Source organism: Hyperoodon ampullatus (genome assembly GCF_949752795.1).
Source record: "Hyperoodon ampullatus genome assembly, chromosome: 3".
NCBI classification, from domain to species: domain Eukaryota; kingdom Metazoa; phylum Chordata; class Mammalia; order Artiodactyla; family Ziphiidae; genus Hyperoodon; species Hyperoodon ampullatus.
In genome coordinates this window covers 138190542-138215606 of record NC_136916.1, presented here as the reverse complement: position 1 = coordinate 138215606, position 25065 = coordinate 138190542, and the positions used below count along the sequence as shown (strand labels likewise).

Here is a 25065-nt window from a genome sequence, read left to right as displayed (position 1 = left end):
TTAAAGACCTAAGTGTAAGACCAGACACTATAAAACTCTTAGAGGAAAACAGGAAGAACACACTTTGACATAAATCACAGCAAGATCTTTTTTAACCCACCTCCTAGAGTAATGGAAATAAAAACAAAAATAAACAAGTGGGACCTAATGAAACTTCAAAGCTTTTGCACAGCAAAGGAAACTATAAACAAGATGAAAGGACAACCCTCAGAATGGGAGAAAATATTTGTAAATGAATCAATGGACAAAGGATTCATCTCCAAAATATATAAACAGCTCATGCAGCTCAATATTAAAAAAACAACCCAATCAAAAAATGGGCAGAAGGGCTTCCCTGGCAGTGCAGTGGTTGAGAGTCCACCTGCCGGTGCAGGGGACACAGGTTCATGTCCCGGTCCAGGAGGATCCCACGTGCCACGGAGCAGCTGGGCCCGTGAGCCATGGCCACTGAGCCTGTGCATCTGGAGCCTGTGCTCTGCAATGGGAGAGGCCCGCGTACCACACACACAAAAAAAAGGGCAGAATACCTAAATAGACATTTCTCCAAAGAAGACATACAGATGGCCAAGAAGCACATGAAAAGCTGCTCAACATCATTAACTATTAGAGAAATGCAAATCAAAACTACAATGAGGTATCACCTCACACCGGTTAGAATGGGCATCATCAGAAAATCTACAAACAATAAATGCTGGAGAGGGTGTGGAGAAAAGGGAACCCTCTTGCACTGCTGGTGGGAATGTAAATTGATACAGCCACTATGGAGAACAGTACGGAGGTTCCTTAAAAAACTAAAAACAGAATTACCATATGATCCAGCAATCCCACTACTGGGCATATACCCAGAGAAAACCATAATTCAAAAAGACACACACGGGACTTCCCTGGTGGCACAGTGGTTAAGAATCCACCTGCCAATACAGGGGACACAGGTTCATGCCCCAGTCTGGGAAGATCCCACGTGCTGCAGAGCAACTAAGCCCGTGCACCACAACTACTGAGCCTGCGCTCTAAAGCCCACGAGCCACAACTACTGAAGCCCACGTGCCTAGAGCCTGTGCTCCGCAACAAGAAAAGCCACCGCAATGAGAAGCCCATGCACCACAACGAAGAGTAGCCCCTGTCGCCACAACTAGAGAAAGCCCACGTGCAGCAGCGAAGACCCAACACAGCCAAAAAAAAAAAAAACACACACACAAAAAGACACATGCACTCCAATGTTCATTGCAGCACTATTTACAATAGCCAGGTCATGGAAGCAACCTCAATACCCATCAACAGATGAACGGATAAAGAAGATGTGGTACATATATACAATGGAACATTACTCAGCCATAGAAAGGAACAAAATTGGGTCATTTGTAGAGATGCAGATGGACCTAGAAACTTCACTCATACAGAGTGAAGTAAGCCAGAAAGAGAAAAACAAATATCATATATTAACGCATATATGTGGAATCTAGAAAAATGGTACAGATGAACTGGCTTGCAAGGCAGAAATAGAGACACAGATGTAGAGAACAAACGTATAGACACCAAGGGGGGAAAGCGGGGGTGGGGGGTGGTAAGATGAATTGGGAGATTGGGATTGATATATATACACTAATATGTTTAAAACAGATAACTAATTAGAACCTGCTGTATAAAAATATTAAATTAAATTAAATTAAAAAAAAAGAAAGTTGGTCCTACCAGGAATGTTTAGACAACATCAACAATACCTCGATAGAAGGATGTTGCAATTCTGAGCTCTCCGACCATCAATCACCGAAAGCTCTCTGACTTTAAGTTTGGAGCCCAGTGTGTCATCAATGGCATCTGCTTCTTTCTATAAAGAGCATGAAAGAAATCCATCAAAGTCAAACAGGGACATTCCGACTTCAGATACACAGTTTTCCTTTATATTTGCTGTACACACACACACACACACACACACACACACACACACACACACGCAAAGCCGAGACGGTAAGCAGGGGAATGTATGGAAGTGGTGGAATTGAAACAAAGGCTAAAATGTAGTTGACAAAGGAAAATAAGAAAAGCTGACCACCCACATTTGAAAAAGCATTATTTGGAAGAACAAAGTGCTTCTAAGTTGAAGATGCATAAATTATCAATGAACGGTACCCTCCTTTTGTCCCCCAAATCCTGATGGAGAGCAGACAGAAGGACTGTCACTACGAATCAAGCTCAGCTGAAACATGCCACTGCTGGTCCAGCCATTTACAGGGCCCATTCACCCCACAACCATTTGCATCCTGAACACTCAGAAAGCTGAACAATAAAACCTCCCAAACGTCTTCATGTGCAACAGGAAGCTCCCAAGCCCAGATGGTACCTTGCATTACCCTGGAGCCTGATGGACAACGGGGAGGGCGCAGTTCAAGGCATTGGTTTGATTTACCTCAATTAACAATAAAACACTACTGGCACACTCTACTGCTGTACAGAGAGCTGTAAGCAATGAGGGCCAGTCATAATTTATGGTGGAAGAGGCATAAAACAATTATACATAAAATACTGTTTGAGTAAATTGGGCATCAAGGTGAAAACATAGATTGACTTGATAAATAGCAAGTTTGATTTTGTTAAAGGTCAGGATCAATTTAAAAAACAGATCATGCCATTAAAAAATGAAAGAAGCGAAAGCAGACATAGAGAATGGACGTGCAAGATTGGGATTGACATATGTGCACTGCCATGTGTAAAACAAATTGCTAGTGGGAACCTGCTGTATAGCGCAGGGAGCTCAGCTCGGTGCCCTGTGGTGACCTAGATGGACAGGATGGGGTCGCGGGGGCGGGGTGGTGGTGGTGGAAGGCAGGTCCAAGGGCGGGGGGATATGGGGATATATGTATATGTATAGCTAATTCACTTCGTTATATAGCAGAAACTAACACAACATTGTAAAGCAACTATACCCCAATTTAAAAAATAAAAAAGATTAAAAAATAGGGAACTCTGGCCAAAAAAAAAAACAGTAAGGAAATCAAAGAGTTCTAGAACTGGATAACAGTTTAGGAAACAAAGACAACATGGAGTTTATAATAAGAGGCACCATGTGACCAAACTTTAACTGTTTCGTATTGTGCTGAGATTTCAGGCATACCTCTCAATATTCAGTTAAGAGTTGAAACCCAATGTGAAATTAAGTAGGCATTGTATTACACTATGAGAAAAAAAAAAACCCTAGGAAAACCAAGACATTTTGAGCTTATAGTAAGCCAAGGAGTTACATTAAGCAAGGTGTGGGTTTTAGCTCACTTACCTGCTTGGAGTTACTGTTCACAAAGAAATCCTACAGCCATGGCAGAGGCATGGAAAAGGAAAATCAGATACATGCAGTTCAGAAATCACAGCAACCAATGGGGGAAGGTCAAGGAAATCAGTGACAGGGTAAGAGATGATTTTATGCTCCCAGGAGCAGCAATGAGAGTTGATGAAGATGAGAGTCTGGCTGGAGATACATTGAAGAGCAGGGTATTAAGCGTTCAGGGTAGAGAGAGAAGATGGCATGTGCTGTACACAGTTTTCCATGGTAGCAAATCAAATTCAGAAATGAAAGGGTTTAAAACACCCCCAAAAGACTCAAAGTGGTGAAGGAACAAATCCTCTTTGAAAGGACCACTGGGCTCCATGTATTCAACATGAAGCAGATTTCACGGTTTTCCCTTGAAGCAGAAAATATCAATCAACTCTATCAACCTGAGGGAACTACTCCCATTGTCATGTGCTACCGGCAAAATATGCTTTTTTGAGGGGATGGAATAATCTCCTATCTTCTTGCGTCATTAGGAAGGATTAAGAAATGAAAAAAGACCAGTTCAACAATATAGGTCAGTAAAACCAACACTCAGTACTCCCCGAGAGTCCAAACAATGTCTGTGGGCGCTCTGGGTAGGTATGAGGAAAAACACAGAACTTGCAATTAAGAGACAATAAGTGATTCATGTGCTGTGCAGCCATTGGTGGTCCTGTCCCCACTGCCTTGGGGCTGTTCATGCGTACAAGGTCAACAGCCTCTGTTGAAAATAGTTCATAGAAAAGACCTGGAGTGAAGAAGGGAAAGAGGAAGCAGTAATTGACATGTTATGAGAAAGTCACAGCTTTCTTTGCATATTTTTGCAGTGATGGCATGAATAAAGCTTCGGTGTGCAAAACACACCCCAGTTTTCGGGCCAATTACTTACACAATCAGCGTTTACTTAGCAGATTCCTTAAGGCCTCACTGGTCCCGGCAGCACTGCCAAGGCCAATTTTACACAGATGAGCTGTTTCACATCATTCTTCGAATGGGAAACAAAATGTATCCTCCCCTTGCTCCACCCATACAAGGGGGGATTACTTTTCTGGAATGGCGTTTAAAAAATGAAGTGATAACCACATGAAACTTTTCTTTCCTCTGATGTCACAGTTTTCTTTTGTCCCTGTTGTAACTGTCAAGTTTTTTACCCTGAAACTCCTTAGCACTCTTTCCCTGTAACAGCAGTTTCTCCTTTCAAGGGCAGAAAAAACTTTGGTGAAGTGAACTCCATGAGGTCATCTTATCCTACTTTTCTCTCTTAAAGAGACAAGTTGCAAATTGAATTTAGACCCTGCTCTCCCTGTCTGGCCTTCAAGGGAGAAACTTGTACGAAGGTGTCTGGCAACTCATTCTCCCTAAGTTCCCACTGTCTGGAAATTAATCTCTACTGTAGTGGTCTATGGAACCAGGCCACAAGCATTTACTAAGGATGTGACTTGGGGCTCAGTTTCACTACCTGTAAAATGAAGTAAACAACCGGATTTTTATTGTATTAAATGTGATATGCATGTAAAGCATTTTGTACAGTACCTGTCACATATTTATGAGCTCCATACTTGGAAGCTATCACACATTACAATTATTGTATCTTTCAAGCCAAGGATCAAGTCCATTTTTTTGCCTATTGCCCTGCTTTTCAGTTGAATTGAAGCACAGCTGGTCAAGATCTCCCACTTGTAACCAGCAGCAGCACTAAGTGTAACAGTTAATAGCTAAGTAATGTATCTATCTTTTGAGAGGTGAGGATGAGGAATGCCATGTGAGAGTTAGGTTAATTGGAGATCTTGAGATTCCCCTATTTTAAGAGTCCTTTAATCATCACATTTTAAATAAAATCACAAAGCTTATTAGATGGGGAATGTTAAAAATATTGATGCTTCCAGGCCTATTTCAAATAAGTTAATATTCTTTTTGAAACTTTAAATTATTCACTAATTGGCTTGGGCCAAACATGATAGAATTGCCTACATTTGGCTCCACCTAACAGGATGTCTGATTTTTCCAGATGATTTTTGGTGTAGGGCTTAGGGTTTGGAACATAAATAGGAAGATGGGGCTTGCATTTTCAGGAGCCAGTGCTGACAAATTCCTATAGATAGGGTTTCACCATGAAATAATGACTCAACATTTCATAGACAATGACAACCTTTATATGGATGGTTCTTAATCTTTTTGAGGTTGAGATCCCATTGTAAATCTGATAAAAGCTGGAGATCCCTCTCCAGAGAAATGCACGCACTAGTATTTATATAAAACCTTGTATTTGATTAACTCTTACCATGTTGTCCAGCTATATAGAACCTGTACCTTATACTTTGGTACTAAGAAAAACCACTATTTACAATTTTTATCTCCTGTCTTCATATGCCATGACTAAGGACAAAGCTTATTGAAATCAATGTCCTAAATCACATAATTTTCAATGTAAAAACTAGATATACAGAATAATAAAAAAATGTAAAAAGAATACAAAAAGAAATTTCTTTAGCCATTCATAAAAATTCAGAAGATACCACTGACTATTACAAATGGGACCCCAAGAATGACTTGTATATGACATGTTAACGGAGAGTTGGATTCTGGAGCCTAGGATAGTTATCCTTTGTAACTATTTCAAAGCAGAGAGGCTTTGAAATGTTATATCACGTGCTGATAATAGGACCTATAAAGAAGGGGTGTCCCCAGGCAAAGAGTGGGGAAGAGGAATGGAGATAACCAGCTGTTCACTTGTTGCTCCAGAGATATGTGTGCCTTTAGGTAAATGTAGTACTTTAGTTCATTTTCTCTCTGTCCAAATTGCATGTATAGGGAGAATGAATTTATAACATCTTAAGATGAAAATCTCCCACAAAACAAATATGAATGTTGTTTAATTGTAACTGAGACAGTACTACTATGCAATGTGCTACATTATGTATTAAAATAAGTCTCTTGTGGCTGGCCTAGAGATCATGTATAGTACAGTTTCAATGAGGAAAAGAGGTTCTGAGATTCAAGACATTGACTTTCAAATGAACTTTTGTAATGTGAGCAGGGGAGTAGCTGTATGCTATTAAATTCCATTTTATGTGGCACATAAGCTTACATAATCAGCTCTGCACACCTTTGATATCCACACTGGAAAAAAAAATCCTGAATAGAAATGATCTTGTTCTTAAAACTGGAGTTAAAGAAAATGCTTTACAAAGTCTAACCTTCATAATCAATAAAGCCATCAATAAGAACAAAGTGAAACTGAGAACTATGCCACTTGTACACCTGTCTGGACACTGAATACATACTGAGCCATATTTTTATTATCTGTGACATAGGAATAATACTCACCTCAAAGAATTCGTGTGAAGATTAAATGAACAAATAAGTATCAGTTCCTTGAGAACTAAAAATTAGGGTTGATGAGATTGGGGCTGTATATATTATATTCAGCACCAAAAATGTAATGGATACTTAATATTGATTATCATCTTTTAGTCTATATTCTGGTTATTTGCAGATTTTCCTCATCTCTGCTTTTATACTATAAGCTGCATTATAGACCTCCACAATAGTTTAATACATTTGTGTCCTTTGACATACTTTATATGCAAAGCAGACAGTAAAAATATCTGTTGTTTTTAATGATTCAATATTTCTCATATCAACAGGGCACATCTTGTGTGTGTGTGTACATTTACTTATATCAAATCTCTCCTACATGTCATTAATCAGTGTTCACCTAAATTATACTAATCTGAAGTTTGAAATTTTTTTCAAAATCTTACTCTGTGTAGTGTTCCTGTTGCATGCACACAGACAATGGTATTCATGGGTTCTTTGCCTCTCTGAGAAATTTACTTGGCCACACAACTGGCTGAAATCCAGAGAGTTCGACCAGGGTTTTATAACTCTGGAGGGAAGAAAGAGGAGAAATCATTGAAAAAAAGGGTTCCCGGTATTCATTTGGGAGTAGAAAAGAGAGCAATTCAAGTGTAACAATAATTATATAGAGCATTGCCAAGACTAAAATGAAAATGTATAGGTCTTGACGTTGTCATTAGTTACGAGACTAGGGGACACAATGACAGGCACTCCGTTTCCTTTAGTCTATCCTATGTGTTCCTACTAGTCTGTCTTCATCTTTTGACTTTCTGCCTCTCAACATTCAATAAATTCAATGGAATGGCTCAAATTATCTTCATTTGGGAAACACCTTTATGGTTTAAAAATTCTCAGCTCATGTTCTTACACCAAGAGGGGAGACATACTTGAGTCAAGCTGAGCGGGTGTGCTGAAATTTTTCTCTGGGAAGTTCTACTGCAAATGTCACAAATGATTCTACTTACCAGTCTACTACTGAGTGTTAAGTGCAACCGAAATGTTCTGGTTTATCCTGACTGGCATGACTACTGATTATTTAAACAGCAATTGGTTGCTAGGAGACAATTACCCAATGGCTAGGCTTTCTGCAACCCTGTCTCCTGGAGCTCTTGAGAACTGTCCACATATTTGTCCCAGAGCATTTTGGCAGCATCCTTCTGCACCTTCTGCTGAAAGCCAGTTAATTATGAGTCTTGTAAACGTGGGTCTTTCAACCATCTGCCTTCATAATAAATGTAACCCACAAGCTCAGACTTGAATAGCATCATTTGGAATACTGCTGTTTTCTCTTCCTTTTATTTACTTCTCTAAGTTCCCAAACCTTCATCTTAGGCAACTAGAATGGACCAGTATTAGTGACTGAAACTGAAGTAGGAAATCAGCAGGACGTGTAATTAGGTCAGAAGATTATTTGAATCCACCAGGAAACTGGCTATGTCCTAATGTCCCACTTCATGTTAAGGCCCAGAGGAAACTTTCGTGGGATGGGAGAGAGAGAGGAGGCCTGTTGTGGCCATTCAGGAATGAATCTGGTCCAAGTACCTGCCATACAAGAGCTCTCAACACATCTTTTGTTTGTCCCCTGAAAGATAAGGTATCTTGCTTTCAACTGGACAATGTCCTATCTTCTTTTTCGTCATTTTCCTTTATTTGGCACTTATGACATTGTACAAGTTTGCTGTCATACTTTTGGGAGGGGTCCCAGCTGAGTGCTCCTATCTTACAGTTATTCTGCCATGGCAGGCAACCACCTGCATTTTTGTACTTTATTAAAATAGCATTAAGGGCACTGCAGAGAAATATTCTCTCACTTAAGGGAAAATATTCTGGCTAAAAGATGTACTACTTTTTCTTTTCAATTTTAGTTGCATCAAAGGCCATTTTGAAAAAGAAAACCCTCAGCTGTTTTTTCTCCCCAGGCTCAGTCCATCTTCTCCCTTGGTGCTTGGCAGTTCTGTTCTGAGACACTCTTTCTTGGGAACCAAGCCAAGCCTAAGCAGACTAGGAAGTCTGCTGCTTGTCTGAGGATGCTCCACCCTGGGAATGATTCACACGGGAGTTAAGGGCCTCCCAGCAAAACCCAAGGAAAGCCCCTACACAGATGCCTGGCATCTGCCTGTTCCTGTTCCTTAAGACACACTCTGCTCTCATCATTTCTCTCCCTCAGTCACCCTTTGAACTTTGCTCCTTGCACCCTGAGACTCACTTTCCCCCCACCCCAGACCTCCGACTGACTGTTGAAGACCCCACTCCACCTCTTCCTTGTACTTCTGAGACTCTCTGTACCAAGCCACTTTGCTGTGAACTCTACTAAGATGCCCTCTCGAGGGGTGAGAGGTACCACACAGGTGTGACCAAGCTCACAAAATGATGCTGACTACTTGGCCAGGTTAGCAAGCACCAAATCAAGCTGCATGTTCTCATACTATCATGTTTGCTCACTTTTCAGAAGCTCCTCGGGTCCTATTTGTTCCACTGCCATCCCCACACTTGCTCAGCCTTCACAGCCCCACTTCTGAGTCGATCATGTTCAGAACAGAGCAAAAACTTCTTTCTAGGTTCCATCTAGCTGCCAACTTATAGTCATTTACCAACCCCCATACTTCAAAAGGTTCCATTTATTTCAAATAAGTAGTCCACTTCTGATAATAACCATTTGAGACAAAAATATTATAACTAAAATAGCTTCAGAAACAAACACTGTGGGGTGACACTACAAGTTAGGTAACTCTCCTACTATTTTCCCCTGGTGGCCCCTTTGACTAAGCACAAGTGACAATAAGATACAGAGTTCCTTCCACCAGTGGAGACGGTGTTGTGGAAAGACACCAGAGCCTGAAGCTCCCTAACAAGGAGCTTGTATACCTTCAACATGTACACACACACGCGCGTGCGCGCGCGCACACACACACACACACAAACTGACAGGAACCTAAACGCACATGCAGACCCACACACCATGCTGTTTGCAGGAACATAACAGGCTAGACCAAACAGCCTAGAATTAAGATGCCTATCATATCATGGTTATGGCAGATGGCCCAGGGATCATGCACAAGAACATGACTCCTTAATTATTTTAGCATCTGGAGGGCACATGCTCTTACCTGCTGTCTTTGGTAAGCAGAGAAAGTTCTTTCCAGGTCTTCAAGATCTAGAACTTTGAAGACTTTTGTATCATCAATTTCGGTCCACACTGTTCCTTCCAGTTTGTTCTGCAAACATCAAGTTAAGAAGCGCTGGGGTTTATAGTTAGACACAAAAAGAACAGATGTAGTTATTTTTTACAAAGCGCTGCTATCCCAAATATTTCACTCTACCGGATGCTCAGAATGAGCTGGCTTCAAAAATTGGGTCCCTTGATTCAGAAGCTTTATCACTTGAATATCTGAGCTAGTGAGAATCCTGAGTCCACACTAGAAGATGAAATCACTGACAGCCAGGGCGGCCTGGTCAGAGACAACACAGTGGGCTGCTAATGCCATCCGTTAGAGGGAAAGTTGGAACTAATGGCTCACCTCAGGCAGCTTAGACCAGTTGAAGGATTTCAGGGCATTCGTGGGCTGAGGAATGTTCTTCTTCTTGAGTGCCAGGCCCAGGGGGGCACCAGGAGGTGGCATGACTCCTCCCAAGGGAGGAGGCCCTGGGGGAGGGGGGGGTCCCCCTGGGGGGGAGGGGAGGGGGTGGAGGAGGAAGCGCTCCACCAGGCAGAGGTGGGGGTGGTGGGGGAGGGAGGAGGGGCCCGGGCACAGAGGAAGGAAAGGGACCCCCAGGGGCTCCAGGCGAGGCTCCGCCGGGGAGTGAAGTGCAGACGGCCCTCTGAAAAATAAAAATAGGAAAAAGAGGAGATGAACGGAAGAAGTAAATTCACTGGATGATTTTTAGGGTCTGAAACTTTGCCTAACATGTGTATTATGGAGAAATTCACACATCTGAGAATGTGGGGTTAATGACGCAGTAAGTTGAGTGGCCTCGTGTGCGACACTCTAGGGCTCGTTTGCAAAGGGCTCACGTGTCTCTCACTTCTGGTACCATCCTCCAGTTTGGTTTTCATGCAATCAGTTTTCACGTTAAGAAGCTAATGTGATTTCCTTGCTCTTGTGAGAGGATCTGTATTGGAGAACAAACGCATACCTCCAACCACCTCTGCTAACGTGCACGGTAAGCAGGGGGAACAGGTCGCACAACCACTGTGATGGGTCAGGAGACGGTTCAGGCTCTATTGCCCCCAGCAGAGATGTCTCCTTAAGGATGGGGGCTCTGGGATAAGGAGGCCTTGGCAGCTGCCCAGCAATGGGAGACCCAGCCCGGGGCCGTGAGCTCACCCTGCTGAGCTCGTGGAGCTGGGCCGTGAGGTCTGCCACCTGCTGCTTCACTTGCTTGTGCTCAGTGGTCTCCTTTTCAAGTTTCTCTTTCATTTTATTCAAGGTCTGCATCATCTCTTCCTTCTCCTGGGTCTTGGCATCGCATTCTCGCTCTTTCTTTTCCAATTTCTGTTGTAATTCATTGTGCTCTACACATGAAAACAACTGGACATGAAAACGGTGAACTCTTCAAAGCTGAAGCATTTTCTCTAAACAGAAGATCGATTGAGGGTGATTGTGAGGCTCTTTATTAGGTAAATATCATTCCTCTTCTCCATCAAAGGGAGCAACTCATGGGCTCAATGGTGCTCGTGCTTGGAGGGGGCTTCAGATGAACAACTTTATCAACTACATTCTGTAAAAGGCTGAAGAGGCCCTCGAGTCACAGTTCCAAAGACGGAACACAGGCGTGAGCAACTATTTGTGGAGGTGAATGGTGCCTGCTTGGTATTTAATTTAGAATCCTGTCCTAGAAATGGCCCTTTAGTCTCACTAGGGAAAATGACTATTAACAGGGCCTCTTTTCACAGCTTAGAAATGAGAACTAGACAAGTCCAGTGTTCATTAGCTGGGTTTGCTGGCTCAGATCCCACTAGCAGAGGGGCTGAAAGGGAGGATCCTGCCCTGGGAGGAAGTGCTGCTGCCGGACCCAGGGTTTGTCCCAGTGTGGAGTCATTGCTCCCACTGCCCTCAGAGGGCCCCTTGGACTTGAAGTGTTTTATGCGCTGGCAAACAATTATTAAAACTTGCAAGAGCAAATGTTATTATCTCAGCATTAAACACCTTAAGGGCAGTAGTACCTGCCGAGCATGAGAATCACGATAAAACGAGGAGAAAAATATTAGCTCTCAGCTGTAGTTGCACTCACTCCCCCAATCCTGCTATAACGGAACAAGGCATCCCATTTAGCATAATGCTTACTTATGTTGCCAACACGCCTGCTGACTCTAGCACTTACAGGAGTAATACTCTTTGGAAAAGAGGACTAACGAAGTTTAGCCTGCAGATTTTCATTTCAAATACTTGGCCCCAATCCCTAGTCTTTTTATACCAATAAACCCACTAGAGATAGAACCTACTGGGGCAGAGCTATACAGAGCTGGTCTCTATTTCTGAATTTGATAACATTTAAATTCTTGCTTTCTCTGTCTTTTACTTTCTCTCTTCTTAGTTCTCTAAAATCAGAGTTTGCAGAGAAGGGTTCAAGTCACTAAAATCCTTGGATTTTACCAGCCTTGGAGTTAAGATAACCGTCAACCCGCTTCTACCACTCTGTGGATGCTTCCCTGACTTCTTCAGCGACATCTAAAAACTACCCCACTGCATCCCACTTTCCTACTTCTATCTCCATTTCATTCCTCTTTGACAATGTAAGACCTGACTTCCCATTATCGGTCATTAGCCTTTGACAAATCTGGCCAAGCCTCAGAACCACCTGAGAGATTTTGACATTTCAGGACTCACAGACCACATTCCAGGGAGTCTGTTCTATAGATCAGGGGCAGGGCTTAGGAACCTGTGGTTTTCAAATGCTCCTTAGAGGATTCTGATAAAGTGCCCGGTATGGGAAGCTCCAGCCTAAAGGATTATCTCCACAAATGGTCTCCATTTGCTAAGCTTTTATTCAGTACTTACTGGGTATCCGGCACTACAGAGAATTCTCCCCAGATATTCTCCACCTTTCAGGTCCATAGTACTTCCTGTCTCCTCACAGCCTCCACCCTCTGAGAAATTCATCAACAGGTACCCTATTTAATAGAACTTTGCTACTTGACACTTACAGAGAAGAATTAATTTTACCGACAATATCTCCTTTTTTGCACTCTATGCATGACCTCACTTTAAACCATCCTATTCCTCCAGCTGATCTTGGCCATTTCCTCTTGTACCACCTCAACTGCCTAAATGCTACAAAACTTTCTACCATTTACTAGGCAGCTAATAAATGCCAGGTACTATGCTAAAGTCCTAATATTTGTCATTTACTCTTCACAACAACCCTGTGAGTTAGATGTAATCTTCACTTTGCAGAGGCAAAGACTGGAGGAGTAAAGGACATGACTTAGCCTACCCACACAGTCAGTCAGGAGCAGAGCTGAGACCCAGACCCAGAGCCCAGCACCGTGCCTGCCCCATGCAGCCATTCAGAACATACCCACTGCATGAAGGACTGAAATGACTCCAAAGCTTATGTCCTAAGTACTCTCTTCAACTTGCACACCTGAGTCTCCATGCTCCAGGGTATATCCCTAAAGTACCACTCATGGACCATCTTCTCTGGTATAATTCTCTCTTTACCCTAATTTGTTGTCAGTGTCTCTATTCTTTCTATAGAAGTTTCTGGAATTAATTTATAAAAATGTATGTGCAACCTCACTTATTTGAGACCTATCTGAATTCATATAAGGAACCCACAATATAACAGAACTTCATATTTGGTATTTTCCGATATCAGTGGTGAGCCTGCTTTTCTGCTCAATGGACAAAACGTGATGACAGGAAAGGAAATGCTTCAGCATCTCTTGGACCATCTTTTCAACACACTGAATACTATGGTGAATGCTACTGTATGTCACTGGATGTGACTGAGTCACTTGGACAGGGAAAAGGAAGTCAGTTAACCAGCATAGTGAAAGAGTAGTGGCCGGGAGTATGACTGTTTTCTCAAAGGGTCCAACTTTAATTTGCTAATATTTTGAAGGAGGGGAAGAGTTATACTTATTCTGTGAGTGGTTTGGCATGGTGACAGGCACAAGTGACCCCCCCAAGTCATTTGATGCTGAGTGTTGATATCAAAGACATACTGAGATACTCACCAATGGCTGGTCTGTTAATGTTTCACAACATGTACATCTCCAAAGGTCAGTGATTTTCTGCATGATTTCTCTTTTTATAACTGGTGCCAAATTAAGGGCACGTGGAGAAATGGGCTGCTGAAACCAAGTTGCCTGTGCTTCTCTTTTAAAATTCTGGGTAATCCCTGGTGTCCCTGATTATAGTTCTTAAAATCTAGTGTGCTTTAAAGAGCAGTTACGGGGAAGGCTGGGATGAACGGTAGTTAAGAAAATTTGAATTAATGAATACTGAACAGCAAATGCTTCAAAAATGCTTCAAAAAATGAATGGTAGTTCAGAAAAATTGAATTAATGAACATTGAACAGCAAATGCTTCAAAAAATGATTATAATGAAAGGATAAAATATTTGGGAATCAACATGACAACTAAGATAATCTGATTCAAGAAAAACCAGGCAAAATGCCCTGAAAACATGGGGGAGGGGAAAGGCTGTTTATACACCAAAGTCAATGAGAAGCATCAATGCAAATTTCTAAAATATACAGCAAGGAGAGTTGTCCAATAACCAGTAACATGACCTCTTCTCTTGTCAGGACCTCATCATTTACCTTTTCTCATTTTTTCTGCTTGTTCTTTCCACTGCTTAACTTCATTTTCATTAACCAACCTGTATAATAGTTAAAGGAGCATTCATTACAAAAAGCATAAAAGGCCCACTGCTAAATGCATTCTCTCTAGGTAGAAAAATTGTTTAATGCAGAGAAAGTCCTCAGCATGCTTGAAACCCATTTAAAACACAGATGTTACATACATATATTACATGTATACATATAGGAACTCATATCTGACCTCTAGAACATTTCAGTTCTCCCAGCTGCTATTTTGAAGTAGGATAATACAAATGCCTTATATTGGTGCTATTATCTCAAGGGTAGCAAAATAAGAAGAAACTTACATCCGTACGACATTTTTAATATTAAAGTTTTCCAAGGGCGTGGAGTCAGGGTCCTGACCTTTGTCATTCTGAATAACTATTTGCTGTATAATTCTATCTAGGAGTAGCCAGTACTGAACGGTGTTGCCACTTCTCTTGTCTAAAAAAGAAAAGAACAGTGGAGATACTTCAACTGGTTTCAAAACTTGAACGAATATTTTTCAACAGTGGTCACCCGCCAGAGCCACAAAACCAGACAGATGTTTACAACCCTTCCCAACGTTTCTGGAATTCTGACACACGATGATCACTTACGTGATTGAGAGGCACTTTCTGCCCCCTTCTAAATGTGTTGTAAGGCATATATTTATCTTTAAAATCAAAGCGAGTTATAATTTATTTCATTTTGAGAACTTTACAACACCCCTTAAGCTGTGCAGAGACACACTGGGCTGTCACAAAACTAAGGTTTGGAATCCCTGGTGTGCACCCAACCTAAGCCACACTGTTCAGAAGACAGAGCCCTTTGGATGATGTCCAAACATTCACAAACACACGTGTTAAGTCACAAATACACTCACAAGGCATTTGGAGGCAGTGGTGCAGGATGGACATGAAGTGAGGGTAAGCTTCACTGTGGGTCAGCCTCTTCCTGGTCAGCTCAAACATCTGAGTAGCACTTTTTGTGTCTATGTGAACCTATTTCATATGAAAAAGAAATCTAAGTCAAACATCCAAGTTCTTCAATTCCTGCAAGGTAAGGTAAGCAATTACAAGGCAAATAGAAGCTAATCCTGCCACTTAGATAGCAAAACAGAAATCTGACTTTGCTCTTAGGTTACATGTCATCTCTATGACACACATTACAACAGGGACATTTGCGAGCTGCTGAGTCAAATTAGAATAATTGTAAGCACACGTACCAGTTCAAATCTTTTGGCAAATTCTAGCTCATCTTCATTTCGGAGCATTTCAAAAAAATCTAAATGCCTGAAAGACAATTAAAGAAAAGCTATTAGAAGTTGAACATCCTACAAACACAGGCACGTAGGAATCAGGACATAAATACTACGGCCTTTCCTAAAATTTCAGAGGTATCTCGAAAAGAAGTACAACAACAAAATTTGAATGCCTTCTCTTAACTATGTTCTAAGGAAAAAAGACATCATCTGACTGAAATGAGATCCCTACAAGAGACAAATCTGAAAGCCTAGGATGTGCAGCACATAGAAGACAATTCATGAACGTTTATCAAATCCAAACACAACCAAATCCAGATTCTACTCATGGAATCTCTTTATGGAAAAACAAGGCCATATAACTAACTTGACTGACCACTGAATTAAAGATTACAAAAGAAATGTTCATGCCTTTCACTTATTCATTCAAATACTTATTGAGCCCCTGTTATTGACTGGGGAATGATAAGTTCTGTGAAGACAAATCCAACTGCATAAAGGGGATAGAGAATGATGGGAGGTGAGGTGAGGTGAAGAGTATGAACACAGTGGCTGGAAAAGGTCTCTGCATGGGAAAAAAGGAAAAAGCGATTTGGACATCTGTGGGAAGATCGTTTAATGCTGAGGAAATAGCAGGTGCAAAGGCCCTGAGGCAAGTGTATTTTGACATGTTCATAGACTATCAAGGAGAAAAGCATGGTGGAGTGTGTGAATGAGGGAGAAGCGTGGTAGAAGGAAAGATCTGAAAGCTGGTAGGATATGTTAGAAATTGTAAAATGACTGCAGACAAGAGCAAATGAACAGGAAAGTAGAAATTAACATTCATAGAATGTCTATCAAAGGTGCCATGTGATTCCACATGTTTTATAGTCAGCTTTCATAACAGCCCTGCAGAATAGTGTTATTGTCATCATCACTATTTCTTTACGTATAAAAACAGTAAGGTTCAGAAAAACTGAGTAACTTGACCAGAACACATAGCAGGTAAGTGGCAGGACTAGGATATGGATTCAAGTCTAATGCCAAAACCTACCCTAAGTTCTCTACACAAGTGCTGCTTCTTTCATCGAGAAAGTCTTACTATAAAAACATCATTACCTGGTCTAACATTTTGGTACAAGTTCCTTAGGTCACAAGTAGTTCATAGACTGGCACTATACACATGGAAAACACATGAACTATCTCATAATAGTGTGACTTACCTATCTAATGTTGAATTTTCATGTTCCCTTAATTTATCTATTACAGGTTGAATTCCCAACATCAGAAATTCATAGCGAAGATGAAGTCTAAAGTCCAAACTTTCCTGAAAGTAAAAGAGTGATGGAATACATTTTTAAGCTCTTTAGACTACACAGTTGGTAATCTTTTAAAAAAATTATTCTTTAATAATATATGTTTTAAATTGTGGTACAGAAGGCTCTTACCACTCCTGCGCCTTGGCTTAGCACTGCATTGATGAAGGACATGATGGCTGTCTTGAGACTCACTTCATCTCGATACCGCCCCGTGCTTTTATCCAAGTCATTAATTAATGTCTACAAAGGATACAGATGTAAAAACAAAGGACTGAATAGTTACTAACCTTATACTCATTTTATTAATTTTTTAATACTCTGAAGTTAATTTTTAAAAGCTTGTGTTTAGTCAGAATTACATTGATCCATAGAAAGCTACCTTTTTTTCCTTAAGATTAGTCCTAAAAACTCTACTTTCAAAATTCTTACATCATATATGTTTACATATACATGTATACAAAGTACAAAAGACTGTGCTTTGTTAACTCTGCTTACTTTTTATATTTGAGTATAAACAATGTGGTGACATAATCTCACTGTTTATATTGATCCTAAATCAAGACTGGCAACACATAAAATTTTCAGGGAACACCCATTTAGTGGATCGAAAAGTGTTTTATATAATGTGTAGGAAGCAGGGCTACATTTTTAAGTTCAGTACAGTAGCCTCCCCTTATTCACAGGGGATATGTTCCAACATCCCCAGTGGATGCCTGAAACCATGGATAGTACTGAACCCTATATATACTCCTATATAGGCTATGTTTTTCCTACATTAATGACTGGGTGTTTTATACCGTGTGGGTATCTAGAGAAAGGGATGATTCACATCCTGGGAGGTACTGAGCAGGACGGCACAAGATTTCATCATGTTACTCAGAACAGCTGCACAATTTAAAGCTTATGAATTGTTTATTTCTGGAATGTTCCATTTAATATTTTTTAACCGCAGTTGACCTCGGGTAATTAGCACGGTGGAAAGCAAAACTGCAGTTAAGGGGGGGACTACTGTAAATCCACAACCCCAGATTGATCAACTACAGAAAGAACATTCTACTCTCTACCTAAGAAGAAGGAAATGCTTGAAGTCCCATCGTGAATGCTCACCGCAGGGGAAAATCTCAAGTTAACATTCCCCCTTTGGGGCCAGGAAAGGCACTGGTCTGAAGGCAGGAATGAAGAAGTGGCAAGGAAGCACCCACCTGAAAGCGGGTTCTCTCGCTGGCGTACTTCTGGTAGTGCAGCATGGCCTGCAGAACCTTCTTGTGGCCCCCGGGAACCAGGCACACAGCGCCCAAGATTTCCAGCACAGCCACCTTCGTCTTAATGTTCTCTGTGCTCAGACTCTGAGCAATTACATTAATACTCTCAGAATGAGCCAGGACGTGAGCCCGACCTTGAGAGTTGTTCATTAGCGCCTTTATACATCCAATGAGAGAGGTATGTATTCGAGACTCCGAGGTCTCGTAGTCCATGGTCTTTAGAAAGTTGAGAATACATGACAGGCCGTCCAAGTCAATGAATCGGGTTACAAACCTGTCACGAGGAGAAGGTTAAAATGTATCAGACTTAAGACTTTTTGGAATATTTTAATAGCCCTTAACAGAAAAGTTTAGGGGGCTGGTGGGCAGGAGAAAGTAAGAAGATGTAGTTCTAAAGTACCCAAAGGCTTACATGAAGTCTTCTTAATTGGAGGCCTCTTCCTTGGCCCAGACCCAATGGTCAGGTCTAACCAGAAGTGTGAAAAAAATCTCCATTTGAGTTAAAAAGATCTTAACCGATATGAATAACCAGTTAACAGATCTTATAACCACAGAAAACCAGGAACAAGAAAACATTCAGAATATTCACCTTAGGTTAAAGTCATCTGCTGATCCTGTGTTATGATAGAATCCAGTCCCCATGCATGTTTAAGTGTTGACCACTGACCCAGGCACGCCCCATACCAATGAAAGTCAAAGACCATCCTTAAACTCCAGGATATCTACTTGCCAAACAAATGATAATCTATCTCATTAGTTTTATAGAAAAAACCTTCTTTTGTATGGCATGCTATATGGAATCCCAATATATAAAACAAATAAAAGCAATACTTTATTACTGTACATTAATTTTTGGTGTATTTATAGCACTTATTTACCGTAAAGTCAATCAATGAGAATAATTCACAATACACATCTGTAGATTGAGCCTCTGAAAAGTTCAAAAGTAACATAACCTGTTGATGTGACTACTCCAGAAATTTCCAAACTTATTTAGCCTTGGATAACCATTAACATCTGAGAATGCAGAACACACATACAGAGGGAAACACTGATCTTGTTAGGATAGACTAGAAAACTTCTGATATACAACTGTATATGATTTTTGAGGAATCAGTACATTTTTTCCTAGCATTTTATCATCAAATATAGGGAATTTTATTTCCCAGCTATTTTATCCAACCACATCACCTAGACCTAGCCAAGCTTCATTCATAGCACTAGTGCTGATGAAATGCATCTGTAAGCACCCCCATATCCCACCAAACCTCAGAGGATTAATGGAAAATGAAGGTATGGGAGGCACACAGTAGAAGCTGATTGCTCATCCATTTCTTTTACAACCATTTTATTGAGATATAACTCACATGCCATAAAATTCATACTTTCAAATGTGTAATTCAGTGATTTTTAATATAGTCATAGAGTTGTGCAACCATGGTCACTATCTGATTTTAGAACACTTTAATTATCCCCAAAAGACCATTTTCCTCTCTCCCTAACCCCAGGCAACCACTTATCTTTCTGTCTCTATGGATTGGTCTTTTCTGGATATTTCATATAAATGGCATCATACAATACATGGTCCTTTGTGTCTGGCTTCTTTCGCTTTGCATAAATATTTTCAAGGCTTATCCATGTTGTAGCATGTATCAGTACTCCATTCCTTTTTAGGGTTAAAAATATTCTGTTTTATGGATATGTCACATTTTATTTATCAATTCATCAGTTGATAGAATTTAGGTGTTTCCAATTTCTGGCTATTATAAATAATGCTAATATTCGCACACAAGGTTTTAGGGACATGTTTTCACTTCCCTTGGGCTATATATCGAGAAGTAGAATTGTTGGGTCATATGGCAACACTATGTTTAATATTCTGCGGAAATGTCCAACTGTTTTCCAAAATGGTTGCACCATTTTACATTCCCCCCAGCAATGAATGAGGGTTACAATCTCTCCACATGTGCACCAACACTTATTAGTTTCTGCCTTTTGGTATTTTAGCCACCTTCATGGATGTCTGCATATCTTTTAACCGAAGAAAAACAATTTATTGAATGTTCAGTGATTAAAGTATTTCATCCACGGTTCAATTACATGTTTTTAATTTAAGACTTCCTCAAGAGTTTGGCTATTGCAGAAAAATAAAGAAGAAAGGAAGGGAAAAAACAAGGGAAGAAGAAAGTAGAAAAGAAGAAAAAGAAAAGAGACACGTAGTACACGCTACCCAGTCTAAAAATTACCTCATTGGTTTCGTCCGTAGTGCTGTCTTCAAACTCTCTATAGTTTTACTTCTCTCTTCTTCCTCTTCCTTCTCTAAAGCCAGTAGAGATTTTCTCTATGCAAAGAAAACTAAAGTTACTTCTTCAATTTTTGTTTTAATGATAGTACAAGGAAGACAAGCCCACAGATGACATGCTATCACTTTTAATACACATAATCAATAATAATATGACCAAGATTTAGTACAAGCCAAAAGGTAGACCAAAAGCACCAAGAATTCTGCAAATTCATTCTCTGCACTACAAGTTAGTTCTTTTGAATTTAAATAAAGTTTTAAGAAAATGGTGAGAAATCTTAGTAGAGATTAAGTTGTCCAAATACTTGTGTAACTATTCTATAACTACACTCTGATGAAGATATTACTATTTATATTTGATAGAAAGAAGATGAGACCTATAGTTACATACAACAATCTGCCCATTAAAGTTAACATGATCTCACTATCAAAGAGAGGCAGGCAGCAATCTTCCCATGCCATCCCTTCCGTTTCTCAGTCAAAAAGGGTAATCTTAAAAAAAAAAGTGCAATTTTTTACATTTTTTGTTACATCCAATTATTTTTTAAGAGGAACGATTAAATTGGACCTGATACAAAGATAGACAATTCCTTTGAAGTAAATGCTTAAGTTTTAGAAATGATTCAATGTTATTTGGAAATCAGGATATGGAATGTATGGGTATGTGTGTGTGAGAGTGTGTGTGCTTTCCCTACCCAGGGATCTACTAGAGCAGTGCTTCTCAAACTTTAATGTGGACACGAATCGCCTGGGGATCTTGTTAAAATTCAGGTCCTGATTTGGCATGTCTGCGGTGAAGCTTAAGACGCTGCGCTTCTGACGGGTTTCCACGTGACGCTGATGCTGCAGTCTGTGGATCTCACTTCCAAGAGCAAGGCCCTAAGGAAGCAGATCTCAGTTGATATCATAAAGTTATGAATGCTAGTAAGGTTCATAGACTTGTTAAAAAGTCTTTTGCATTCCTTTTATGCCATGATCACCTAAATGTACTAAAAGTGTCACCAAGTCTTATGGCCCCAGGTGCTTCTACCCACGGAACCACAGGTCCCTTGCCTTCCTCCTACTCTTAACATGTGCTTGTCCAGTCTCAGTCTTTTTACTTGTTACCCATTCTGATAAAATGCATGGTTGGGAAACAGATTGGGGTACAGAAAAAAAACATCTGGCTCTTATCCACGTGTCTCAATGGTCCAGTCTCTCCCTTTCTTTCAGGTCCGCACATCATCAAGGGGTGACTTTACTTAATTTTTTTCAAGTTAACAGTACAAGCATTAAGTAACTAAATGCTAACTAAAACCTAAATTTGACTTCACACTTAGGATGGTGAAGCCCAAAGCAAACATATATCAGTATCATTTATGGCAAGTGAAATAAAAATCAGTAAAGTCTTGTTTTGTAAACTTGAATTGTTTCTGCTAAAGCTGCCCTCTTGCTGGTGATGCACCCGGACAGCTGTCACCAGAGGATGGTAGGGGAAGAGGCTGCACGCAGAAATAGCCAATGAATTTCTTCACAGCTCTGTGAGACCCATATCCTGGAAAATTTAGCACAAATCCAGCCAAGTACATTTAATCTCCTGTGGCACAGCTGAACTTGTTCAGACTCTTAAGCAATCACTTTGAATCTGCAGCCCAGAATCAAGACTTTTATGAACATCACTTCTTGTTCCTAAGTGTAGTCACCCAAACCTCTCAAATTAAAACTACACACGTTTCTTATTGTGGTTCATTAATACTAAATAAAGATGCACATATTTATCCTTTTATCAATCTTGGAGAGGGTGTAACCTCCAAATAAAGGCAGACTACATTAAGATTCTCCCTAGCAGAATTAGGAGATTTATGAAAAGTCAAGAAATTTAAATTGGAATTTCCTTCCCCAATATAAGGACTATTACTTTCCTCTCAAAACAGAAGACAGTATACTCTTTTCTGTGTGTAGTACAATGAGAATTGAATCTAAGATCGTTTATTGTATTGAGAAAGTCGAGGTTATGGAGATGAACCTGACATTCTAATGTGACTTTTTGAAATAAAATAATTTAAGTAGAGTCTCAGGTTTTCAAGCTTCACATTTATGGAGAAGTCTAAATTGGCAGCTTTTCGACAGAAAAGGGGATCTGCCTACATTTCTGAAGATGGCTGCTAGGCCAAACATCCAGTATGCACCTTGCCATACACTGGACTGGCTTGTGGCGGCCTCCTTGGGTGCTCTATGCACTTACTAAATCCTTGTTCACATGAGGAGTGGGCAAAGGACGAAGTGCATCCTGGCAGAGGATCTTCCAGTCAAAGCTGCTAAGGTTTACACTGGAACATGCAGGGCCGAGAGAGATGTGCAAACCAGGCACAGAAATCATTCCTGGTATGGAGTCTGGAACTAAGCTCCTGTTTGAACTATCTCATTGGTGTGAAATCAATAAGCCAACCCGCTAAGCACACTGAACTTCACCTCACATCCTTGCTCCCTGAGACTGCACGCAGAAGCCACACACCAAGAAAGCCCAGGTCCCTCTGGAACACGCACTCTTTTATTATATTGTTTTTCACTCTTTAAAAGCCAGCAGATCACTCAGGGGTCCTTTAAAGAACAAAGCATTCTTGTTACGAAGCTTCCGTAAAGTAACTGAACTTGTTCCACAAAGGGCTTCACAGACCAGTAAGCGCTGAGGTTCTCAACCTGGACTGCTTATCAGACTCTCCAGATGCCTGTTCCACCTCAGAAAGGCTGGGGGTGGAGGCGGGGGTGGGATTACCAGGCCTCTTTCACGTGCCAAAAAACTGAGTTAAAAAACTGAGTTAGTGAGAGGCAAACTGGAAAGGAGTCTTTGAGCTTAGACTGATAGGTTTAAGTTCCAGCTCTACCACTTCCAAATGAGATGACCTTGGGCAAGGTAACCTTTCTCTGAGTCTCAGATTCCTTATCTATAAATAGCACTTAGAGCATAGGGTGCTTGTAAGGATTTAAAACAGCATGTAAAGTGCCTGTTACATGAGGCACACTCAACAGCAGTAGCCGCTACTGATGCTGAAGACAGTGGATGATGACAATGTGGATAAACCCCCCTTCGACAATTCCCAAAGCAGACAGCCAGAGAGCTTAGCTGCCAGGCCAGGAGAGGATCTGGAGGAATCATGTGCCTTTCCAGTCCCCAGGGATAATGTCTTAGGATTTCTGCTGTGTGCTGTCAGGAATCCTCCAGAGAGATTGGCTAGAACTATGGGAGGATGTGGTGGCCACAGATAGGGTGAAAAAACCAGAAAACTCAGCATGGCGTTTCTGGCCTCATCAGGCCTCCTTGCTCCTTTACAGATGCAGGAGTGGTGAAGCCTCATTATTTCATCACCTGTTGTAATGCCTTCTACCCTTAACCCTGGAAAGATGCTGGCTCTGTCCTTCAAGAAGCATTAGAAAGCTTTGTGAGGTGTTTAACCCATAAAGAAGAGCAAAGTGACAATTTAAGAGCCTGGAAATGATACTCTTAGAGAGGGCTTTCGATTAGGAAGCAAATATAATTAAAATGTAGATGACTCATGAATGTAGCAAAAGGTTGTCCAAGGAGCTAGATGAAGGAGAAGGGAGGCTCTTGAAGAAGTGCCACATACCAGCACATCATGCACCCTCTAGTGCAGGAAATGAGTCAGGCTGACTCCGGAAAAGGCATGGAGTAAGTCACTAAAGGACACATTAACCTAACTGTCCCAAAATTTGAAGAAAGGAAAAATCCATATTATTTAGTACTTCTCCATTGATAGAAGTGAATTCATTAACAAAGGAGCAACTTCCCTTGTTAGACATCAAATAAGGCTGACTTAATTAGAAAGAGAGACAGCCTGCCTGACAGCTTGTTTTTACCCTAACAGCCAAGAACAAGAATTCAGAAAATAGGGACTTCCCCAGTGGCGCAGTGGTTAAGAAGCCGCCTGCCAGTGACGGGGACATGGGTTTGATCCCTGGTCTGGGAAGATCCCACGTGCCGCGCAGTAACTAAGCCTGTGTGCCACCACTATTGAGCCTGCGCTCTAGAGCCCGCGAGCCACTACTGAAGCCCGAGCTCCACAACTGCTGAAGCCCGCACGCCTAGAGCCCGTGCTCTGCAACAAGAGAAGCCACCGCAATGAGAAGCCCATGCACCACAGCGAAGAGTAGCCCCCCACTCACCACAACTAGAGAAAGCCGGCACGCAGCAATGAAGACCCAACACAGACAAAAATAAATAAATTAAAAAAAAAATTCAGAAAATAACCTTTATGTGCAGGAATTGTAAATGACTCTATATTATAATTGCTTCGGCAGATGTAGAAAAATCCCTGATGGTTATCACAAGCCTCATGTTCTGATAACATATTCATAGAAATGCTGAGATCACCCTTTTCTCATCTTTGCTGTTGTGTAGAATGCCTGGTATAAGGATTTGGTGGTTATTTTCTGTTCTTTTCTGCTGTGCTTTTAGAGAAACCCTTGGGGCAAAAGCTTATGCAGTTTC

The 25065-nt window shown here is 40.9% G+C and overlaps 1 protein-coding gene across 1 annotated transcript in view; it reads right to left on the bottom strand.

Moving 5' to 3' along the window:
• DAAM1 (dishevelled associated activator of morphogenesis 1) overlaps positions 1–25065 on the bottom strand; it is a 113042-nt gene that overhangs the window by 41576 nt on the left and 46401 nt on the right. Inside the window, 14 exon segments of the mRNA XM_079699264.1 lie at positions 1722–1828; positions 3272–3301; positions 9772–9879; positions 10183–10335; positions 10337–10483; positions 10990–11177; positions 14433–14491; positions 14780–14918; positions 15340–15457; positions 15682–15748; positions 16920–17023; positions 17145–17255; positions 18218–18551; positions 20524–20618. Of these exon segments, the coding sequence (XP_079555390.1) occupies positions 1722–1828; positions 3272–3301; positions 9772–9879; positions 10183–10335; positions 10337–10483; positions 10990–11177; positions 14433–14491; positions 14780–14918; positions 15340–15457; positions 15682–15748; positions 16920–17023; positions 17145–17255; positions 18218–18551; positions 20524–20618 (1760 nt within the window).